The 24,272-nt window shown below is 40.5% G+C and overlaps 1 protein-coding gene across 1 annotated transcript in view; it reads right to left on the minus strand.

Moving 5' to 3' along the window:
* Nucleotides 1–24,272, minus strand: part of mahj (LisH and WD40 domain-containing protein mahjong) — a 212,913-nt gene that overhangs the window by 20,705 nt on the left and 167,936 nt on the right. Inside the window, exons 21-23 of the mRNA XM_071666225.1 lie at nucleotides 9,762–9,830; nucleotides 9,308–9,444; nucleotides 2,070–2,151 (exon numbers count right to left, since the gene is read on the minus strand). Of these exons, the coding sequence (XP_071522326.1) occupies nucleotides 2,070–2,151; nucleotides 9,308–9,444; nucleotides 9,762–9,830 (288 nt within the window). The remainder of the gene's footprint in view (nucleotides 1–2,069; nucleotides 2,152–9,307; nucleotides 9,445–9,761; nucleotides 9,831–24,272) is intronic.

Below are 24,272 nucleotides of genomic sequence, written 5' to 3' on the forward strand. Positions count from 1 at the left end.
TCCTCTACCACTTCTGAAACCACACTGCTCTTCTCCAATCTGATGCTCTGTACATGCCTTTACCCTTTCAATCAATACCCTCCCATATAATTTACCAGGAATACTCAACAAACTTATACCTCTGTAATTTGAGCACTCACTTTTATCCCCTTTGCCTTTGTACAATGGCACTATGCAAGCATTCCGCCAATCCTCAGGCATCTCACCATGAGTCATACACACATTAAATAACCTTACCAACCAATCAACAATACAGTCATCCCCTTTTTTTCATCAATTCCACTGCAATATCATCCACACCCGCTGCCTTGCCGGCTTTCATCTTCCGCAAAGCTTTTATTACCTCTTCTCTGTTTACCAAATCATTTTCCCTAACCCTCTCACTTTGCACACCACCTCGACCAAAACACCCTATATCTGCCACTCTATCATCAAACACAATTCAACAAACCTTCAAAATACTCACTCCAAATCCTTCTCACATTACCACTACTTGTTATCACCTCCCCATTAGCCCCCTTCACTGAAGTTCCCATTTGTTCCCTTGTCTTACGCACTTTATTTACCTCGTTCCAAAACATCTTTATATTCTCACTAAAATTTAATGATACTCTCTCACCCCAACTCTCATTTGCCCTCTTTTTCACCACTTGCACTTTTCTCTTGACCTCCAGCCTCTTTCTTTTAAACATCGCTCAGGCATTTCTATCATTTCCCTGCAAAATTTGTCCAAATGCCTCTCTCTTCTCTTTCACTAATAATCTTACTTCTTCATCCCACCACTCACTACCCTTTCTAATCTGCCCACCTCCCATGCTTCTCATGCCACAAGCATCTTTTGCGCAAGCCATCACTGCTTCCCTAAATACATCCCATTCCTCCCCCACTCCCCTTACCTCCTTTGTTCTCACCTTTTTCCATTCTGTACTCAGTCTCTCCTGGTACTTCCTCACACAAGTCTCCTTCCCAAGCTCACTTACTCTCACCATTCTCTTCACCCCAACATTCTCTCTTCTTTTCTGAAAACCCCTACAAATCTTCACCTTCGCCTCCACAAGATAATCATCAGACATCCCTCCAGTTGCACCTCTCAGCTCATTAACATCCAAAAGTCTCTCTTTTGCACGCCTATCAATTAACACGTAATCCAATAATGCTCTCTGGCCATCTCTCCTATTTACATACGTATACTTACGTATATCTCTCAATTCAAACCAGGTATTCCCAGTCACCAGCCCTTTTTCAGCACATAAATCTACAAGCTCTTCACCATTTCCATTTACAACACTGAACATGTGTATATATGTCTGTGTATGTATATGTATGTATACGTTGAAATGTATAGGTATGTATATGTGCATGAGTGGGCGTTTAGGTATATAAATATATATGTGGGTGGGTTGGGCCATTCTTTCGTCAGTTTCCTTGCGCTACCTCGCTAATGCGGGAGGCAGCGACAAAATAAATGAATAAAATAAATAAATATTTGCCATCATGCAATTAAGAGATGATTAATTGTTGAGCACTGTTAATGACATATTTCTGGAGATCATTGCACAAGAAATCCATCTCTGCTACCAGCAGATGCCTTGGCTGAACAACACGACTTTCATTTACTGTAACTTCTAATCATACTCTAGTATCACCACGTTCAGCCAGGTGGGCATTCACAAATTACAGTAGCAGAATCAGAAAACAGAATAAGCAAGATGATACAAATACCTGAAATATATTTTATAAGCTGCTCCTTTAGAGTAGTATACTTTACCTGATGTAACAAAACGTATTGAGCAATTTGGACAAACCCTAAGACAGACTTTCTAATACTTAAAGAAGGTATGTTTTGCCTCACTAAAGGAGGAAAATATTTCTTGTGAATGAAGAGCTTCTATAAGTACAAAATGAAACTAAAAATAAGCTGGAGAAGGACAAACCAATGCTGGGAGCTTGGCATGGGTGGCTCGCTACTGAACGTTAAAGTTTCCATGTGATCCTGATAATCAGCCACAAATTTACTGATAGAACCTAACAAAAGTTGAAAGAAACTACCAAAAGAGTAGCCAACTTACTTTTGCTGTCTGCTCACTTGTACCAATAATTTTATCCTGAGCATTACTAAAATCTGCATGCTGGCAGTCATGTAAAGTGAACCTGTTGATGAAAAGAAAAGGTGAAAGAAGCTTTTTCAAGAGTATTTGTGGTATTACAATTCAAGGCACTATATATGTGGAATTCAATCTTTAAAAATGTGAATGCAACAGTACCATAACCTGTTGTAATCTATCAACCCATTCCATGGAGGTTAAAGCTTTCATGGGTCTGCCGTGTCCATGCTGGATACAGCTTTTGTTGTTCTAAACTTAAAAATTTTAAAAGCATGCTAATGGGGTTGCTATGGTAACCACAAGCTGCCAAGGTCCAGGATATGCTCAACCATACATGAATAAATAAAAATATTTCATCAATTTGCTGGCTACAGTGACTGCATCCTATGCTGTTACTCATGTTCTACATTCTATGAACAGTTCATGATGTATACACATCATACACTGCACATCACTGAAGTTGGCATGAGGGGCTGTGGCATGACAATTAATGATAAAAATGAAAGAAAACCTTGAAAACTGTGTATTCACCACCAACTAGTAATTTACTAGTTTCCTTTTCCTCTTTATACACCCCTTGAAATGACCAGGAATTGAATCAGCAAGGTTGTGAAACCATTTAGTGTCCACCTTTGCCCAAATTTCATGAATAGCTGCCTTCAGCTTAAGTAGTGAAGAGGTATAACCAGAGGGGACCTGGCTCTCGTGGGGGCCGGGTGGGATAACAAGCTCAACCCCCTAGGCCTTGTGCTTAGGTCCCTCACCACCAGCGGGCTGCCCTAGAGCACAGGGGCCGCACCTCCTGAGTTGCATGGAGGTTTAATCTCAAACAACAACAAGGTATAACCTTTACATAATTTCACTTTCATAAGCACAAAAAAATTTTCATTGGATTTAAATCCAGTGAATTCCTATGCCAGTCACTAAAAATTCCAATGCACATTCCTTAAGCCAATCAGTGACTAGTTTCACAGTGTGACAATGAGCCCCATCTTACTTGAACACTTCAGCCTTGCACTTTTTGAGTGAATCTGGAAGATGGTCACACAGTAGCTTAGGGGAACTATGTCTGTTCATAGTTTCATTCTTAAGCAACACTACAAGGACCAACACCATAATAACAAACAATCCCATATCTTAAGTGAAGCATGGAACTTTACAGTGCTTGCAATGTACTTGGGCCAAATGAGTCACAGACTGGTCGATTATATACATGTCTGCCATGGCCACCTGTCACAGAAAAGGTGGATTTATCATTCTGAAAGACACTTCTGAATGTAGCCATATCCACAATACATATTTCTTGCAAAAACTGACTCTTTTCCTCTAGCATCTATGGGTTACAAGTGGTTTGGAATGCAGCTTGCTGCTCCCTCACTGAAGGTCCTTCTGCAAGCAGCACTGCACTGTCCTTACCAATGCATCACTGAGCAGTCTAAGGTTTTTTCTTTTAATTCTTTAGCATTCAAGCATGGATCTGCATTCACTTGATGTTTAAGAACATTCAGAGTATGCGTAAGGTATTTCTGGCCTTTCCTGGGTGTTTAACATGGGTAGGTGGAGAAGTGCTGCTGCTATCGTTAAATTTCTTCACCCATAATTGTACAGATCTCAAGCTCCCACCAGTATATCAAACATTTCCATAAGTGGCTTATTTCCCTTATAAAGTGCAACTACAGAAGCTATTCTGTCACTTGTAATGTGAATATTTCCAACCACAGTAGGTGGTAGAGGTATGAAAAGAGAGGAAAAAAAATCCAGGGCATAAGTGGGGAACACAACAAGGCAATGCCACCTCCATCAACAGATAAGATGCTACTGAGCCTGGCACATGTATTATGCCAGGAGTCATATATTTGTCACGGCTTGATAAAGGGTGCTCAATTCACTAACAGAAATAACACTATTTTAGGCTGGGTGAAGTGATACGTGTCAATATAATTGCCATGGCCCCGCTTGCACCTACTTCACTGGCTGGCACTGCATCTATAAATAAACCCTAACCTATGCCAGGTACCCAATTAATTGACCAAGTGATGATGATACAACCTCACCAAAGGTGACTTTTCTCTCATGGTGTAACCTCAAGCAAGCAGAGTTCACTGACACTGAATTCTTCCATGCACACTGTATAGAATTAGAGCCTACCCAAGTGATTTCCTCTCCACTTTATCATATCCCTTTTCAATGCATATGTATGACATACACTCTCTTTTTCTCTAAAATCTCTCTACTCTATGCATAAATCTAGTCTACAAAGTCTCTTCTCTTAAACCCACCTTGTTTTTTTAGCAAGGGTTCCCTAATCCTTTAAAGGTAACAGCCAAACTATCAAACATCTTGCCAAGTATGCAATTTAGTGTTATTTCCCAATAATTCTAACACTTTTATTCTCTTTCCCTTTATGCAGTGGGACAATTACTGACTTCCTCCAGACATGGGCACATACATGCTTCTCTATGCTTCTACATAAGACTTTTCAGACCTTTTTCACAGCAGTTTCACTTCCACTCTTCTATGTCTCCTTCAATAATTCCATCAGTACCCCTTGCTTTTCTATTCTTTGAAAGATTTACTGCTTTTCTTACTAATTCCTTCATAATGTACCCATCTCCCAGATATCTGTTCTGCTCTCTCCTACCTGCTAATCATACTGTATCAATAGATATGTCCTTCAACATCATTTCCAATGTCTTTTTTTTTTTTAAATACTCTCTCCATTTCCTATAAACTTCACCTTTTTCTTGTTTGTCACCATCATTTCCAATCAGCTCTTTAAAATACTTTCCCCATATCTTATAAACTTCACCCTTTCTTGTTGGCTTTCTCCCTGGTTAGTGTGACACATACGCACTCCTAACCAACACCTCTATTCTTTGCTTGCCTTCTGATGAGTTTTTGTTTTCTTTTAAATTCTCAAAAAAAAGTCCTCCTGCATAAAAGTCATCAGACTGGTATAAATGGATAAAAGGAAAGAAGATGAGTAGAGAGGAAAATTAATATGAATTCAACAGAATAACATGAGTTGAGGGAATAATTGGTATGCATGGGGTGTTCAGTGTTGTAAATGGAAATGGTGAAGAGCTTGTAGATTTATGTGCTGAAAAAGGACTGATGATTGGGAATACCTGGTTTAAAAAGCGAGATATACATAAGTATACTTATGTAAGTAGGAGAGATGGCCAGAGAGCGTTATTGGATTACGTGTTAATTGACAGGCGTGCGAAAGAGAGACTTTTGGATGTCAATGTGCTGAGAGGTGCAACTGGAGGGATGTCTGATCATTATCTTGTGGAGGCTAAGGTGAAGATTAGTATGGGTTTTCAGAAAAGAAGAGTGAATGTTGGGGTGAAGAAGGTGGTGAGAGTAAGTGAGCTTGGGAAGGAGACCTGTGTGAGGAAGTATCAGGAGAGACTGTGTACAGAATGGAAAAAGGTGAGAACAATGGAAGTAAGGGGAGTGGGGGAGGAATGGGATGTATTTAGGGAATCAGTGATGGATTGCGCAAAAGATGCTTGTGGCATGAGAAGAGTGGGAGGTGGGCTGTTTAGAAAGGGTAGTGAGTGGTGGGATGAAGAAGTAAGAGTATTAGTGAAAGAGAAGAGGGAGGCATTTGGACGATTTTTGCAGGGAAAAAATGCAATTGAGTGGGAGAAGTATAAAAGAAAGAGACAAGAGGTCAAGAGAAAGGTGCAAGAGGTGAAAAAAAGGGCAAATGAGAGTTGGGGTGAGAGACTATCAGTAAATTTTAGGGAGAATAAAAAGATGTTCTGGAAGGAGGTAAATAGGGTGCGTAAGACAAGGGAGCAAATGGGAACTTCAGTGAAGGGCGTAAATGGGGAGGTGATAACAAGTAGTGGTGATGTGAGAAGGAGATGGAATGAGTATTTTGAAGGTTTGTTGAATGTGTCTGATGACAGAGTGGCAGATATAGGGTGTTTTGGTCGAGGTGGTGTGCAAAGTGCGAGGGTTAGGGAAAATGATTTGGTAAACAGAGAAGAGGTAGTAAAAGCTTTGCGGAAGATGAAAGCCGGCAAGGCAGCAGGTATGGATGGTATTGCAGTGGAATTTATAAAAAAAGGGGGTGACTGTATTGTTGACTGGTTGGTAAGGTTATTTAATGTATGTATGACTCATGGTGAGGTGCCTGAGGATTGGCGGAATGCGTGCATAGTGCCATTGTACAAAGGCAAAGGGGATAAGAGTGAGTGCTCAAATTACAGAGGTATAAGTTTGTTGAGTATTCCTGGTAAATTATATGGGAGGGTATTGATTGAGAGGGTGAAGGCATGTACAGAGCATCAGATTGGGGAAGAGCAGTGTGGTTTCAGAAGTGGTAGAGGATGTGTGGATCAGGTGTTTGCTTTGAAGAATGTATGTGAGAAATACTTAGAAAAGCAAATGGATTTGTATGTAGCATTTATGGATCTGGAGAAGGCATATGATAGAGTTGATAGAGATGCTCTGTGGAAGGTATTAAGAATATATGGTGTGGGAGGCAAGTTGTTAGAAGCAGTGAAAAGTTTTTATCGAGGATGTAAGGCATGTGTACGTGTAGGAAGAGAGGAAAGTGATTGGTTCTCAGTGAATGTAGGTTTGCGGCAGGGGTGTGTGATGTCTCCATGGTTGTTTAATTTGTTTATGGATGGGGTTGTTAGGGAGGTAAATGCAAGAGTCTTGGAAAGAGGGGCAAGTATGAAGTCTGTTGGGGATGAGAGAGCTTGGGAAGTGAGTCAGTTGTTGTTCGCTGATGATACAGCGCTGGTGGCGGATTCATGTGAGAAACTGCAGAAGCTGGTGACGGAGTTTGGTAAAGTGTGTGGAAGAAGAAAGTTAAGAGTAAATGTGAATAAGAGCAAGGTTATTAGGTACAGTAGGGTTGAGGGTCAAGTCAATTGGGAGGTGAGTTTGAATGGAGAAAAACTGGAGGAAGTGAAGTGTTTTAGATATCTGGGAGTGGATCTGTCAGCGGATGGAACCATGGAAGCGGAAGTGGATCATAGGGTGGGGGAGGGGGCAAAAATTTTGGGAGCCTTGAAAAATGTGTGGAAGTCGAGAACATTATCCCGGAAAGCAAAAATGGGTATGTTTGAAGGAATAGTGGTTCCAACAATGTTGTATGGTTGCGAGGCGTGGGCTATGGATAGAGTTGTGCGCAGGAGGATGGATGTGCTGGAAATGAGATGTTTGAGGACAATGTGTGGTGTGAGGTGGTTTGATCGAGTAAGTAACGTAAGGGTAAGAGAGATGTGTGGAAATAAAAAGAGCGTGGTTGAGAGAGCAGAAGAGGGTGTTTTGAAGTGGTTTGGGCACATGGAGAGAATGAGTGAGGAAAGATTGACCAAGAGGATATATGTGTCGGAGGTGGAGGGAACGAGGAGAAGAGGGAGACCAAATTGGAGGTGGAAAGATGGAGTGAAAAGGATTTTGTGTGATCGGGGCCTGAACATGCAGGAGGGTGAAAGGAGGGCAAGGAATAGAGTGAATTGGAGCGATGTGGTATACAGGGGTTGACGTGCTGTCAGTGGATTGAATCAAGGCATGTGAAGCGTCCGGGGTAAACCATGGAAAGCTGTGTAGGTATGTATATTTGCGTGTGTGGACGTATGTATGTACATGTGTATGGGGGGGGTTGGGCCATTTCTATCGTCTGTTTCCTTGCGCTACCTCGCAAACGCGGGAGACAGCGACGAGGTATAAAAAAAAAAAAAAAAAAAAAAAAAAAACATGTTTCTAATACATTACAACAGAAAACATTTCATAAATGTAGCTGATGTAGCAACACATTCACCAAAAAGTTTTCTAAGAGGAAAAGAGATGATAAACTAAAGAGAAATCATTCCTACATGACTTCTGAGACTCAGAGAAAATGGGATGTATACTGTACTTCAGTAGATGAACCTCCTCACCACAGTGATAATACCATACTAGGGCAAAGTCGTTGATGGAGATATTTCTGAGAAGTCTTTAGATAGAGAAAATGTTTAGGTTCATTTCTATGTATGAGTTTAAAAACATGTTTGTGCTACTACAACATGCTTGCATCCTTCATTAGTTTATGGTGGAATGCCAGGCACATGTAGAAATGATTATGTTAGCATATGGTCATGTTTGGACAGACAAGAGCTTACAAATGGCAACAGTACATAAACTAGCACTGTCATTATATAAACAACCAAGCAGCTGAAATGCAACTTACCCCAACAGTTTATGTTGCAACCAATTTTCTTTGACAATCAAAAATCATGTTTGGATGATATCTCTAAAACTGTATCATCCCTATTCCTGTCTGCAAACTTTTGGGCACTTTCATCATTAATTTTTTTGACATTTATGAAATATTTTTTGTTAAATATTTCTGTTGTTTTTAAATATAAAAAGGACATTTACACAACCTTAGAGGGAAAGAAGGAAAAAATAAATAAACACCATAAGGTTGATTGTCCGCTTGCCACATGACAGGCACAGAAAATCTCAAACTTCACCCACAGCTGACAAGTTTTAACAAAGCAATGGCAAAAGACATGTCTCCCTGATACATGTTTCTGATTTGTGAGGAAACCTGCATCATAGGCTTGCAATGTCAATGGTAGTAGTAGTAGTGGTTGTATACTTTATTTGATTCTGTGGAACTTGTAAAGCCCTAGAACCTAATGCATGTTCAGCACTTTTTATCATGACTTTTTCTATAAAATTAAATATTATTTACACAGAATTATGTATTCTGACCTCTGTTTTAAAAGACATCTGAAAACTAAATTGGAGGAGGAGGAAGGTTTACATTTAAGAGTCTCTCTTACAATTCCATAGCACTAAATATCCTTGACACCTTTCCATTCTTTACTTTTTCTGTTCTAATTCTATCCATACAACACAAACTTTCCATCTCTATTGTTTTTTCATCCTTAAATTTTTCTTTTATGCTTGTTTGCTGTTTACCTTGTTAGCAAGGAAGCATTAACAAATGACTGCCTTAAAAAAGAATATTCTCACGTAGCTCTTTCCTCTTTCCTTTGTTTTTCCTTTAAGAAAGTAAGAATATAAAAGGGAGGGATTTCCAGCCTCCCACCCCTCTTTTAGTCACTACCTAGATGCAGGGGATATGGTGGTATTTTTGTCTCTCACAGCCCTGGTTTGAAAAGTCTTATAATTCATCATACCTTATGACTTAAATTCAGTTAAAAACATAGCAAAACACATACTTTTCATCAAACAGATCAGTCATGCTCCACAAAGAAGTCTCGTGGATCCCTGTACAAGCAGTAAGAAGAAGCGAGCCAGAGCTGTGTGGAACCAAAGTGGACACAGCTCCCTGGTGAACTGTAAATACACCTTCTTCCTGCAAACATTATGAAAAATTGGAAAATAATAGTGTAATCCTCCATTCCTTATGTCTTACGAAACTTCAGTAAGTTGCCAGTGAGTACATCACAGTAAGTCAGATTTATGAATATGTTCCAGTTAAAAATCTTGAATGATGTTAAGAGGTCTTACTTTAATTTCCATCAGGAATTTTTTATCATCACATGCAGCCTATTCATTCTAAAGCATCAACATTAAGGAATTACGGTATTCATCTTATGAATATATACATATTTTTGTTACTAAATGTGAGGCTTTCATAATATCATATAATTTCATGTATACTATACTTACTGTCCCACCTTTACTGAATAATCTCACTTCCCCACGAGTTGTTCCAACAATGATAAACTGATCATCAGGCTGTAAAAGAGACAATAATATTACTGAGAGTACCTACCTACCTATGAAGAGATTGCCATTGTAAGTGTGCATGTGATTGAGAAATAATACCTACCTACCCAGAACTGGATTAAGGTTTATTGGGGCCCTAAGCCCAAGTAATATTCATGGCTTCCTCATACTCTATAAAAACATACTTTCTACCACAGGAGTCCCTTCTATCATTATGAGTCTTCTGCAGCACTCAGGAAGCTGGCCATGTCCACTGGTCAGGACCATAAAGTGTTGTGATGTGTTTGAATCTATATGCAAAGAGTACAGGGCAACTGAGTTGTAAGTGCTTCATGTCTTCTTTACAGTAGTAGCATCAAGGGCATGACAGGTCTTGGGATATAATTAAACTGTATTTGTAGTGCTGTAGTGATGGGTGATGTTCAGGGTGTAGACAGTGAATGTGACTTGAGTTTGTCTAGACAGTGTTGTTTCAGATGGATGTATGTCTGGCAGGTTTATTAACATATAGTGTAATCAATAATGAGGAACTTGATCCAACACAGAATAGAAACATAAAATGCATCAGCTCCTGAATCATACTGATTGTGTATGGGCTGGAACATCCAAAATCAAATAAAATAAAGTTAATTCATTACTAAGTATTCTGCATACTTTCAACTCAAAATAAAACTATATCTATCAATAGTATCTATCTACATCTCTGATGCCTGTTCCCTCTGGGAACACCCATCAAGGGGTAAGGGGTGGCCATGCAAGAGTCTCTACTTATCCATGTCCTCCTTACATGCCTCCTTCACATACATCATTTCACGCATTCTTCCTCTGTGAGTCTCCCTCCAGTATTCCTCTACTCTATTTGCCCATGGCACAGGTGGTCTTCCACTCACACCAACCCCTTTAATTTTACTATCATAAACGCTCCTTGTAAACTCCTAGTCTTGCATTCTTTCCACAAGCCCAAAACACCTCAAAGTATTACATTTCACCCATTCTACCACTCCACAATTCATTCCCTTCTCTTCATTTGCTCTCACATTTTGCCATTATACACTCAATCTCTCTGATATTTCCTCACATAAGTCTCCTGGGGATAGGGGGGAAAGATTACCTCCCTGTGTCGTAGAAAGCAACTAAAAGGGGTGGGTGGGTGAAGGGGCTGGAAATCCTACCCCCTTATTTTTCATTCCTAGAAAAGAGGGGGTGGGGAGGAACAGAGATATGGGCCAGGTGAAGGTTTTCCCTTATGGGGTTCAGTCATTTGTTCTTGATACCTCACTAATGCGGGAAATGGTGAATAGGTATAAAGTTATTTTTTTTTTTTTTTTTTTCAAACTTCGCCATTTCCCGCAGTAGCAAGGTAGCATTAAGAACAGAGGACTGGGCCTCTGAGGGAATATCCTCAACTGGCCCTCTTCTCTGTTCCTTCTTTTGGAAAATTAAAAAAAAACAAGAGGGGAGGATTTCCAGCCCCCCGCTCTCTCCCCTTTTAGTCGCCTTCTACGACACGCAGGGAATACGTGGGAAGTATTCTTTCTCCCCTATCCCCTATGTTATTAAGGTGGAATATTCATCTAAGTATAAAAAAAAGAGGAACATCACCAACACATGGTTGTTCATACAAAACAAGAAACTAAAAACACTTGCGACCTTTACCTTCCACATCACAGACATCAGTGTGCAATCCACATACAAAATAAATTCCCTTAGAACACTCACTAGTACCAATCATGGAATCCCTAAGCACTGTATCCTCTATCAACAATATATTTGCACTACTCTAAACTATGCTCTTCCTGTCAGGTCATTCAGGACAATCATCTGCATAATAGCCAATAAAATTTAACACTTGTACAGCGAAACAAAGATAATACGTGACTTTAACAAGCTTGGTGTCCAGATCTGTGCAACAGCATTGGCCCTTTCCCATCCAAGCCACTTCATAAGCTCCCACCAACATTCAAACAAAGATAAAAAGCTTGTCCCACCCTCATACTTCAGCCACCTGTATGAACAGAATACCCCCAGCAAACACCACACTTACAAAACACACTCCAACACATTTAAATGATCCGACAAATATAAAACAACTGTCCTCCAACTCAATCTTGGATTCCATTTCATCAGTCACACACCCATATGAAACTGCACTCATACGATAAAACTGTCACACTAGCATGTCTGTCCTATGGAGAATACCCATTTTTTCAGCATAACAAACATCATTCCAAAATATAGGATGCCACTTGCTCAAATGCAACTCAGCACCTACTCTACCCTGATAGACACATCACCACTGTTCATCATCCGCTGTCCTAGCCAATGGTTTATGGATGTGGCTGACTTCTTGAGCATTAATTTACTTGTCAAAGTAAAACTGCATGGTGCATGACAACACTAATGAATCCTGTAAAACAGTAGTACCAGTTTCAATATGTCTTTGAGAAAAGCCACATCTGCATCATCAAAGATGATAATGAAAGGCAGCCAGAAATGGTCAGTTGGTATTATTCAAAAAGGAGGTTTAAAAAGTGATGCAGATGCAACATGGAGGGTCTCATGTTTTATAAAGTCCATCAGAGTTAAAAAAAAAAAAAAAAAAAGGGGGGGGCCAGGTTGACCAGTTTCAAATTCTGGTGGGAACAATGCATAAGGAATTACATTTGGCATATATTTATCAAAACCACAAATAAATGCTTAGGTACATGCTAGTAATTAGAGCATAGATTGAGCAAAATGTTTTTTCAAAGTGATGAATTACATTCAAACCTATATGAAAATAAATTTTTTATTTTTTTTTTATACGTACGTGAAAAATGGAAAGCCTCATGACACCTGAATTATTCTAGGACCAGAATCAGGATGTACAGCTTGTAAAATCATTTCAGTGTAAATATGTCATATGGTCATTATTGATACTTCATTTCCGTTTTAGAAACATTTTCCTTGTGGTATGAACTGAGTAACCATTAGATCATAATTTCTGAATCTGAACATATGGGAATTACCAAGCATGAATTCTTATATGGCAGCAAAAAACTGTAGGTGTATTATGTAATGGCAATGTTGCTGTAGTCTGTCATCATCTTGGTTGAAAAATGTTATTGTCTTTTGTTCGTATCAGTGTTTCAGTTTTCTAACCTATTGTCTTTTGTTTGTAATCAGTGTTCTAACCTAAGTTTCCAATTACCAAATCTTCTGATGTTTAAGACAATATCAAAATTATGTTCATCATATTGTTATATGGCATGTTGCCATTGTCTGTTAAGCAATTTGTTTTTATGTTTAAACTTAATTTCCATTAATCAGTTGTCTCCACAGTTCAGGAAAATAATGCTTCTGTCAAAATCCAAGCTAAGTCCAAAATTTTGGGTTCTGGCCTCCTACTGGTTCTGAAAAACATGGCCCAAAACAGCCAGTAATATATTAAATGACTCATACTGGAAAGTAGAAGTGACTAGAGATGATTATAAGGATACTAGCCCCAACTTATAAAAAATAAGGAGCCAGTTTTCAAACATGTTGGAAAATGAAGTTTTAAAATATATGATTTGTTTCTGTGGCTGTATCATACTCCATTAGGTAAAAGGTAGGTGTAACTTAAAATGCTCTACATACAATATCCCCATTACATTATTTGAGCAAGGATAATTTTCACCTCTAAAAACGTTTATGAACCAATGCAAAAACTAGTGGAATCACAAGAAAGAGTACCTTTTACATAAATTTGCAAATGGTTCTAGTTGAAACACCATGTGATAAATATTAAGCAAGATCAGCTAAGAAATAATTTCCCATAACTACCTTTACACATTTATTTTTATATTTATTATACTTTCACACTGTCACCCGCGTTAGCAAGGTAGCGCAAAGAATTAGATGAAAGAATGGCCCATACCACCCATATACACATGTATATACATAAATGCCTACACACACACATATACATACCTATACATTTCAACGTATACATACATATACATACACACATATACATATATACATATATGGGGTGAGAGAGTATCATTAAGTTTTAGGGAGAATAAAAAGATGTTCTGGAAGGAGGTAAATAAAGTGTGTAAGACAAGGGAGCAAATGGGAACTTCAGTGAAGGGCGCAAATGGGGAGGTGATAACAAGTAGTGGTGATGTGAGAAGGAGATGGAGTGAGTATTTTGAAGGTTTGTTGAATGTGTTTGATGATAGAGTGGCAGATATAGGGTGTTTTGGTCGAGGTGGTGTGCAAAGTGAGAGGGTTAGGGAAAATGATTTGGTAAACAGAGAAGAGGTAGTAAAAGCTTTGCGGAAGATGAAAGCCGGCAAGGCAGCAGGTTTGGATGGTATTGCAGTGGAATTTATTAAAAAAGGGGTGACTGTATTGTTGACTGGTTGGTAAGGTTATTTAATGTATGTATGACTCATGGTGAGGTGCCTGAGGATTGGCGGAATGCGTGCATAGTGCCATTGTACAAAGGCAAAGGGGATAAGAGTGAGTGCTCAAATTACAGAGGTATAAGTTTGTTGAGTATTCCTGGTAAATTATATGGGAGGGATATTGATTGAGAGGGTGAAGGCATGTACAGAGCATCAGATTGGGGAAGAGCAGTGTGGTTTCAGAAGTGGTAGAGGATGTGTGGATCAGGTGTTTGCTTTGAAGAATGTAAGTGAGAAATACTTAGAAAAGCAAATGGATTTGTATGTAGCATTTATGGATCTGGAGAAGGCATATGACAGAGTTGATAGAGATGCTCTGTGGAAGGTATTAAGAATATATGGTGTGGGAGGCAAGTTGTTAGAAGCAGTGAAAAGTTTTTATCGAGGATGTAAGGCATGTGTACGTGTAGGAAGAGAGGAAAGTGATTGGTTCTCAGTGAATGTAGGTTTGCGGCAGGGGTGTGTGATGTCTCCATGGTTGTTTAATTTGTTTATGGATGGGGTTGTTAGGGAGGTGAATGCAAGAGTTTTGGAAAGAGGGGCAAGTATGAAGTCTGTTGGGGATGAGAGAGCTTGGGAAGTGAGTCAGTTGTTGTTCGCTGATGATACAGCGCTGGTGGCTGATTCATGTGAGAAACTGCAGAAGCTGGTGACTGAGTTTGGTAAAGTGTGTGGAAGAAGAAAGTTAAGAGTAAATGTGAATAAGAGCAAGGTTATTAGGTACAGTAGGGTTGAGGGTCAAGTCAATTGGGAGGTGAGTTTGAATGAAGAAAAACTGGAGGAAGTGAAGTGTTTTAGATATCTGGGAGTGGATCTGGCAGCGGATGGAACCATGGAAGCAGAAGTGGATCATAGGGTGGGGGAGGGGGCGAAAATTCTGGGAGCCTTGAAGAATGTGTGGAAGTCAAGAACATTATCTCGGAAAGCAAAAATGGGTATGTTTGAAGGAATAGTGGTTCCAACAATGTTGTATGGTTGCGAGGCGTGGGCTATGGATAGAGTTGTGCGCAGGAGGATGGATGTGCTGGAAATGAGATGTTTGAGGACAATGCATGGTGTGAGGTGGTTTGATCGAGTAAGTAACGTAAGGGTAAGAGAGATGTGTGGAAATAAAAAGAGCGTGGTTGAGAGAGCAGAAGAAGGTGTTTTGAAATGGTTTGGGCACATGGAGAGAATGCATGAGGAAAGACTGACCAAGAGGATATATGTGTCGGAGGTGGAGGGAACGAGGAGAAGAGGGAGACCAAATTGGAGGTGGAAAGATGGAGTGAAAAAGATTTTGTGTGATCGGGGCCTGAACATGCAGGAGGGTGAAAGGAGGGCAAGGAATAGAGTGAATTGGAGCGATGTGGTATACCGGGGTTGACGTGCTGTCAGTGGATTGAATCAAGGCGCGTGAAGTGTCTGGGGTAAACCATGGAAAGCTGTGTAGGTATGTATATTTGCGTGTGTGGACGTATGTATATACATGTGTATGGGGGTAGGTTGGGCCATTTCTTTCGTCTGTTTCCTTGCGCTACCTCGCAAACGCGGGAGACAGCAGCAAAAAAAAAAAAAAAAAAAAAAAAAAAAAAAAAAAAATTCATACATGCCACCTTCATCCATTCCTGACGACACCCTGCCACACATGAAATGACACCCCCCTCCAACCATGCGTGTGAGAGGTAGCACCAGGAAACGACAACAAAGGCCACATTTGTTCACACTCACTCTCTAGCTGTCATGTGTAATGCACCCATTACCACAGCTCCCTTTCCAAATCCAGGCCCCACAAAACTTTCCATGGTTTACCCTAGATGCTTCACATGCCCTGGTTCAATCCATTGACAGCACATCAACCCCCGTATACCTCATCATTCCAATTCACTATTCCTTGCACGCCTTTCACCCTCCTATATGTTCAAGCCCTGATCGCTGAAAATCTTTTTCACTCCATTCTTCCATCTCCATTTTGGTCTCCCACTTCCCATTCCCTCCACCTCTGACACATATATCCTCTTTGTCAATCTTTCCACACTCATTCTCTCCATGTGACCAAACCATTTCAATACACCCTCTTCTGCTCTCTCAACCACACTCTTTTAATTACCACACATCTCTCTTATGCTTTCATTACTTACTCGATCAAACCACCTCACACCACATACTGTCCTCAAACATCTCATTTCCAACACATCCACCCTCCTCTGCACAACCCTATCTATCTCTCATGTCTCACAACCATATAACATTGTTGGAATCACTATTCCTTCAAACATACCCATTTTTGCTCTTCGAGATAACGTTCTCGCCTTTCACCCATTCTTCAACGCTCCCAGAACCTTTGCCCCCTCCCCCATCCTGTGACTCTCTTCTGCTTCCATGGTTCCATTTGCTGCCAAATCCACTCCCAGATATCTAAAACACTTCACTTCATCCAGCTTTTCTCAATTTCCTGCAATAGTGAGGTAGTGTAAGGAACAGTTAACTGAGCCTTTGAAGAAAAAACTCTCACTTAGGCGCCTTCTCTGTTCCTTCTTTTGGAAAAGTAAAACTAGAGGGGAGGATGTCCAGCCCCTCACTCCCACCCCTTTTAGTTGTCACTTGTGGTTGGAAAAAATTACATGTTTAGATTGATGTTCATAGCATTTTACATGAGTAAATTGATGTTCATACCACTGCCACATAACAGGAGAGTGACCTTCGTAGCACTGAGAGGCTTAAAATTCATGGATGGGCAAGTCAACCATATTCATTTTTTATGGGTATCATTTATGCTGTGGTGCTGGATGGATAGCAGGGGCATGTTCTAAAAACCACCTAACGACCTAACCTTCAGTGAATACAACAAAACAATGGTTGTCTCCTGCAGACTTTCAGAACAAGAGAAAAACCAAAAATGATATTCAAGGTGGAAATCTGTCCACAAACACAATCTCTCCTTGACATATGTAGCACTTGACAACACTTAACTCACACAGCTCATTCTTTATAACTAGAGTTTCTTGCAGTGAGCACCATGTGTTAGTATGCCATTTTGCAAAACGGTACAAGCATTAGATAGAATTTGTAGGTAGGACCATTTAGGCAGGAATATTAGGTAGTAGTAGTAGGAAGGAGCATTAGACAGAAGTAGTCAGTGGGAATAGAGCTTACTAACATAGCACTGTATATGAATAGTCTTCCAGGTGGAATTCTGTCCACAAACATACAATCTCTTCTTGTCATATGTAACACTTGACAACACTTAATTCACACAGCTTATTCTTTATAACTAGAGTTTCTTGCAGTGAGCACCATGTGTTAGTATGCCATTTTGCAAAATGGTAGGAGCATTAGATGGAAATTGTAGGTAGGACCATTTAGGCAGGAATATTAGGTAGTAGTAGCTGGAAGGAGCATTAGACAAGTATTCAATGAGAATAGAGCTTACCTTACTAACATAGCACTGTATCTGATTAGTCTTTGCATATATACTAATAATTGGTAACAGAAAAAAAAAAAATAGAAGCCTTAGGAAACACTGTGCTAGAGTTGCCCCTCTGCCAGTGGCCTGTTAAGGGTGAGGGGCTAAAGGCTAAGAAGCAGCACTGGTGTTCACTAGTTATTGAGACTATTGAAATGGCCACCCCTTTGAGGGAAGCATAAGTTTGTTGAGTATTCCTGGAAAACTGTATGGAAGGGTATTCACTGAGAGGGTGAAGGCATGTACAGAGCATTAGACTGGGGAGGAGCAGTGTGGTTTCAGAGGTGGTAAAGGATGTGTGGATTAGGTGTTTGCTTTGAAGAATGTATTTGAGAAATACTTAGAAAAACATGTGGATTTGTATGTGTCATTTATGGATCTGGAGAGGGAATATGTTAGGGTTGACAGAGATGCTTTGTGGAAGTATATGATGTAGGAGGTAAGCTATTAAAAACAGTGAAAAGATTTAATCAAGGATGTAAGGCATTTGTGTGAGTAGGAAGAGAGAGTGACTGGTTCCCAGTGAAGGTTGTTTGTGGATGGGGTGGTAAGGGAGGTAAATGCAAGAGTTTTGGAGAGAGGGGCGAGTCTGCAGTCTGATGAGGATGAGAGGGCCTGGGAAGTGAGTCAGTTGTTGTTCACTGATGACACAGCACTGTTGGCTGATTCAAGTGAGAAACTGCATAAGTTAGTGACTGAGTTTGGAAAAGTGAGTGAAAGGAGAAAATTGAGAGTAAATGTGAATAAGAACAAGGTTATTAGGTTCAGTAAGGTTGAGGGTTAAGTTAACTGGGATATAAATTTGATTGGAGAAAAATTGGAGGAAGTGAAGTGTTTTAGATATCTGGGAGTGGACTTAGCAACGAAGCAGAAGTGAATCACAGGGTAGGGGAGGGGCAAAGGTTTTGGGAGCGATGAAGAATGTGTGGAAAGAGAGAACTTTATCTCAGAAAGCAAAAATGGTTATGTCTGAAGCCTTTATCCATCCCTGGTGCTACCCTGCCCCACAGGACACAGCATTGCTATCCCCTGCTTCAGTGAAGTAGCGCCAGGAAAGCAGACAAAAAGGCCACATTCATTCACACTCAGTCTCTAGCTGTTATGTATAATACTCCAAAACCACAGCTCCCTATCCACATCCTGGCCCAACAGACCTTTCCATGGTTTATCCTAGACGTTTCACAAGCCCTGGTTCAGTCCACTGACAGCACATCGACCACGGTATACCACTCTATTCCTTGCATGCCTCTCACCCTCCTGTATGTTCAGGCCCTGATTACTCAAAATCTTTTTCACCCTATCCTTCCACCTCCAATTTGGTCACCCACTTCTTGTTTCCTTCACCTCTGACACATATATCCTCTTTGTCAATCTTTCCTCACTCATTCTCTCCATATGCCCAAAACATATCAATACACCCTCTTCTGCTCTATCAACCACACTCTTTTTATTTCCACACATCTCTTACCCTTTCATTACTCACTCGGTCAAACCACCTCATACCACATATTATCCTCAAATATTTCATTTCCAACACCTCCATCCTCCGTACAACCCTATCTAAGCCCATGCCTTGCAACCATATAACATTGTTGGAGTTACTATTCCTTCAAACATACCCATTTTTACTTTCCGATATAATGTTCTCTCCTTCCACACATTCTTCATCGCTCCCAGGATCTTTGCCCCCTCCCCCAACTTACAACTTACTTTCACTTCCATGGTTCTATTCACTGGTAAGTCCACTCCCAGGTATATAAAACACTTCACTTCCTCCAGTTTTTCTCAATTCAAACTTACATCCCAATTAACTTGTCCCTCAACCCTACTGTACCTAATAACCTTGCTTTTCACATTTACTTTCAACTTTCTCCTTTCACACACTTTACCAAACTCAGTCACCAACTTCTGCATTTTCTCACTTGAATTAGCCACCAGTGCTGTATCATCAGTGAACAACAACTGACTCACTTCCCAGGCCCTCTCATCCCCAACAGACTGCAGACTCTGCCCTCTCTCCAAAACTCTTGCATTTACCTCCCTAGCCACCCCATCCAAAAACAAATTAAACAACCATGAAGACATCACACACCCCTGCCACAAACCAACCTTCACTGGGAACCAGTCATTCTCATCTCTTCCTACTCGTACACATGCCTTACATCCTTGATTAAATCTTTTCACTGCTTCTAATTCATCTTGTTTTTCTATGTAATTCTCATACACATTCTTCATAGCAAAACCCCTTATCCACACATCCTCTACCACGTCTAAAACCATACTGATCTTCCCCAATCTGATGCTCTTTACATGCCTTCACCCTCTCAATCAATACCCTCCCATACAAGTTCCCTGAAATACTCCACAAACTTATGTTTCTGTACTTTGAACACTCACCTTTATCCCCTTTGCCTTTCTACAATGGCACTATGCATGCATTCTGCCAATCCTCTGGCACTTCACCATGGTCCATACATACACTGAATATCCTTACCAACCAATCAACAACACAAGTCACCCCCTTTTTTAACGAATTCCACTGCAATACCATCTAAACCCACTGCCTTGCCAGATTTCATCTTTTGCAAAGCTTTCACTACCTCTTCTCTGTTTACCAAACCATTCTCCCCAACTCTCTCACTTCGCACACCACCCTGACCAATACACCCTATATCTGCCACTCTATCATCAAACACATTCAACATACTTTCAACATATTCACTACATCTCATTTCATCAGTACTTGTTATTACCTCCCCACTTGCCCCTTCATTGATGAATCCATTTGTTCTCTCGTCTTTCACACATTATTTACCTCCTTCCAAAACAACAACTTATTCTCCCTAAAATTTAATGATCACTCACCCCAGCTCTCATTTGCTCTTTTTTTCAACCCTTGCACCTTTCTCTTGACCTTCTGCCACTGGAGAGGGTGTGTTGAAATAGTTTGGATATATGGAGAGGATGACTGAGAGGATATGTATGTCTGAAGTGGAAGAAACCAGAGCATATGCAAGGATGAGGGGAAACCACAGAAAGATCTATGAGGACTGGTTGTGAATAAAGGAATGTGGTTCAGTGTATTAGACATTAGATAAGATGACATCATTTCTTCGTCTGTCCTAGGCATCATCTTACTAATATGGGAAATTGCAAACAAGAAGGGAGGCGTCCACTTCAAATCTCTTTTTATTTTGTACTTGTTCAGTGCTTATTACATAAGTGAGGTAGCACCAAGAACAAATGAAGAAAAGGATCCATTTGCTTACATTCATTCTCTACCTATCATGTGTAATACATCAAAACCACAACCATTTGTTCTCATAAAGAACCCTCAGACTTTTCTAAGGTTTCTACCAATTGCTTCATATGCCCTGCTTCATTCCAGTGACAGCATGTTATACCCTGTGTACTGCATTACTCCAATTCACTCTGTCTCTCGCACACCTCACACCCTCCTTCATGTTCAGAGACCAAGCCTTTCATCTTTTCATCTCTTCTTTGGTTTCCCCATTTTCCTTCATCCTTCCAATATTAACATCTATACCCTCTTGGTTATCCTTTCTGTATGTCGAAACCAGTGCTGCACACCCTCTTCAGCTCTCTCGTACATACTCTTCTTACCCTGTTATTTCTAATTCCATCAACCCTCGACACCACATACTGGCCTTAAACATTTCATTTCCAACACATTCACCTTACCTTTCACATTTCTGTCAAAGGCCCATGCCTTGCATCTGTACAGGCTGATGGGAGTGCTACAGCATCAAACATAACCACCTTTGCCTTTAAATATAACGACCTCTTCTTCCAAACATTCCTCTTTGCATCAAGGACCTTTGCCCCCTTCACCCATCCTATGGCTCACTTCAGCTGCTACATCTATTTCCAAGTATCTAAAACACTCCACTTCCTTCAGTTCTCTGCATTCAAATTTACACTTATTGTAACCTGTCTTTTTCATAGCCTAATCCATCTTCCAAATTCAGTCATCAGCTTCTGCAGTTTCTAACTCAGATCTGCCATCAGTGCCATATCATTAGCAAACAACAACTGACTGACCTCCCAGCCCCCTACCCACCCTTAACAGACTGCATACCTACTCCTCTTGCCAAGACCCTTACATTCAACTCCCCACCACCACATCCTAAACTGATTACACAGCCATGGTGATATCATACACCCATGCCACAGACCACCCTTTCCTCGGATCCACTCGTCCCTCTCTCTACCTATTCACACACGTCTTACCCTCTTGATAAAGACTCCTTACTGCTTCTAGAGTCTTTCCTCACATACCATTTTTTGTAGTAACTTCCACAAAGGATCTCTACCAACCCTATCACATACTGTCTCCAGATCCATGAATGCCACATACACATCCCTCTATATCTCAAAGTATTTCTCACACACATTCCTCAAAACAAAGACCTGATCTACACATTCTACACTACTCCTGAAACAACACTGTTCTTCTATCTGCTGCTCTGTATAAGCCACCACCTTCTCAATCACCACTCTTCCATACAACTTACAGAGTACACTCAACAAATATATACCCCTATAATCTGAACACACCTTCATCCCCCTTGCATTTATACATAGGCACTATACAGGAATTTTGCCAAACCTCAGGCACCTCTCCATGATCCATATACTCAATGAGAATCCTAACCAATCAACAAATGAGTCACCCCTATCTTGTGAAATTCAATTACAATATCATCCACTTTAGCCACCTTGCCACATTTCATCTTACAAAAGGCTTTCACCACCTCTTCTCTTTTCATGCAGGTGTCATCACACTCAGTCAACTTGAATACACAATGAGTTAAAAATTACCTTTAGCAAAGCTGTATCATCATGAACTGATGAAAGTGAGTAGTTTTGTTAAGAAGCTTCTCACCCCAAAGGAAACCATCTTTTCCCATCTGATTGTAGCGCAGCCTCCAAGCTGCAAGAGCCCCCATAAAAGGGGTTCTACAATTATATATATTTATTTATTTTATTTTACTTTGTCGCTGTCTCCCGCATTAGCGAGGTAGCACAAGGAAACAGACGAAAGAATGGCCCAACCCACCCACATATACATGTATATACATACACGTCCACACACGCAAATATACATACCTATCAATCTCAACGTATACATATATATACACATACAGACATATACAAATATATACATGTACCTAATTCATAGTCTGCCTTTATTCATTCCCGTTGCCACCCCGCCACACATGAAATAACAACCCCCTCCCCCGCATGTGCACGAGGTAGCGCTAGGAAAAGACAACGAAGGCCTCATTCGTTCACACTCAGTCTCTAGCTGTCATGTATAATGCACCGAAACCATAGCTCCCTTTCCACATCCAGGCCCCACAGAACTTTCCATGGTTTACCCCAGACGCTTCACATGCCCTGGTTCAATCCATTGACAGCACGTCAACCCCGGTATACCACATCGTTCCAATTCACTCTATTCCTTGCATGCCTTTCACCCTCCTGCATGTTCAGGCCCCAATCACTCAAAATCTTTTTCACTCCATCTTTCCACCTCCAATTTGGTCTCCCACTTCTTGTTCCCTCCACCTCTGACACATATATCCTCTTTGTCAATCTTTCCTCACTCATTCTCTCCATGTGACCAAACCATTTCAAAACACCCTCTTCTGCTCTCTCAACCACACTCTTTTTATTACCACACATCTCTCTTACCCTATTATTATTCACTCGATCAAACCACCTCACACCACATATTGTCCTCAAACATCTCATTTCCAGCACATCCACTCTCCTCTGCACAACTCTATCTATAGGCCACGCCTCGCAACCATATAACATTATTGGAACCACTATTCCTTCAAATATACCCATTTTTGCTTTTCGAGATAATGTTCTCAACCTCCACACATTCTTCAACTTCCTCAGAACTTTCGCCCCCTCCCCCACCCTATGATTCACTTCCGCTTCCATGGTTCCATCTGCTGCCAAATCCACTCCCAGGTATCTAAAACACTTCACTTCCTCCAGTTTTACTCCATTCAAACTTACCTCCCAATTGACTTGACCCTCAACCCTACTGTACCTAATAACCTTACTCTTATTCACATTTACTCTCAGCTTTCTTCTCTCACACACTTTACCAAACTCAGTCACCAGCTTCTGCAGTTTCTCAAATGAATCAGCCACCAGTGCTGTATCATCAGTGAACAACAACTGACTCACTTCCCAAGCTCTCTCATCCCCCAATAGACTGCATACTTGCCCCTCTTTCCAAAACTCTTGCATTCACCTCCTGAACAACCCCATCCATAAACAAATTAAACAACCATGGAGACATCACATACCACTGCCGCAAACCAACATTCACTGAGAACCAATCACTTTCCTCTCTTCCTACACGTACACATGCCTTACATCTTTGATAAAAACTTTTCACTGCTTCTAACACTTTGTTTCCCACACCATATATTCTTAATAATTTCCACAGAGCATCTCTATCATATGCCTTCTCCAGATCCATAAATGCTACATACAAATCCATTTGCTTTTCTAAGTATTTCTCACATA

The sequence above is a fragment of the Panulirus ornatus genome, chromosome 11, assembly GCF_036320965.1.
Source record: "Panulirus ornatus isolate Po-2019 chromosome 11, ASM3632096v1, whole genome shotgun sequence".
Classification (NCBI taxonomy): Eukaryota; Metazoa; Arthropoda; class Malacostraca; order Decapoda; family Palinuridae; genus Panulirus; species Panulirus ornatus.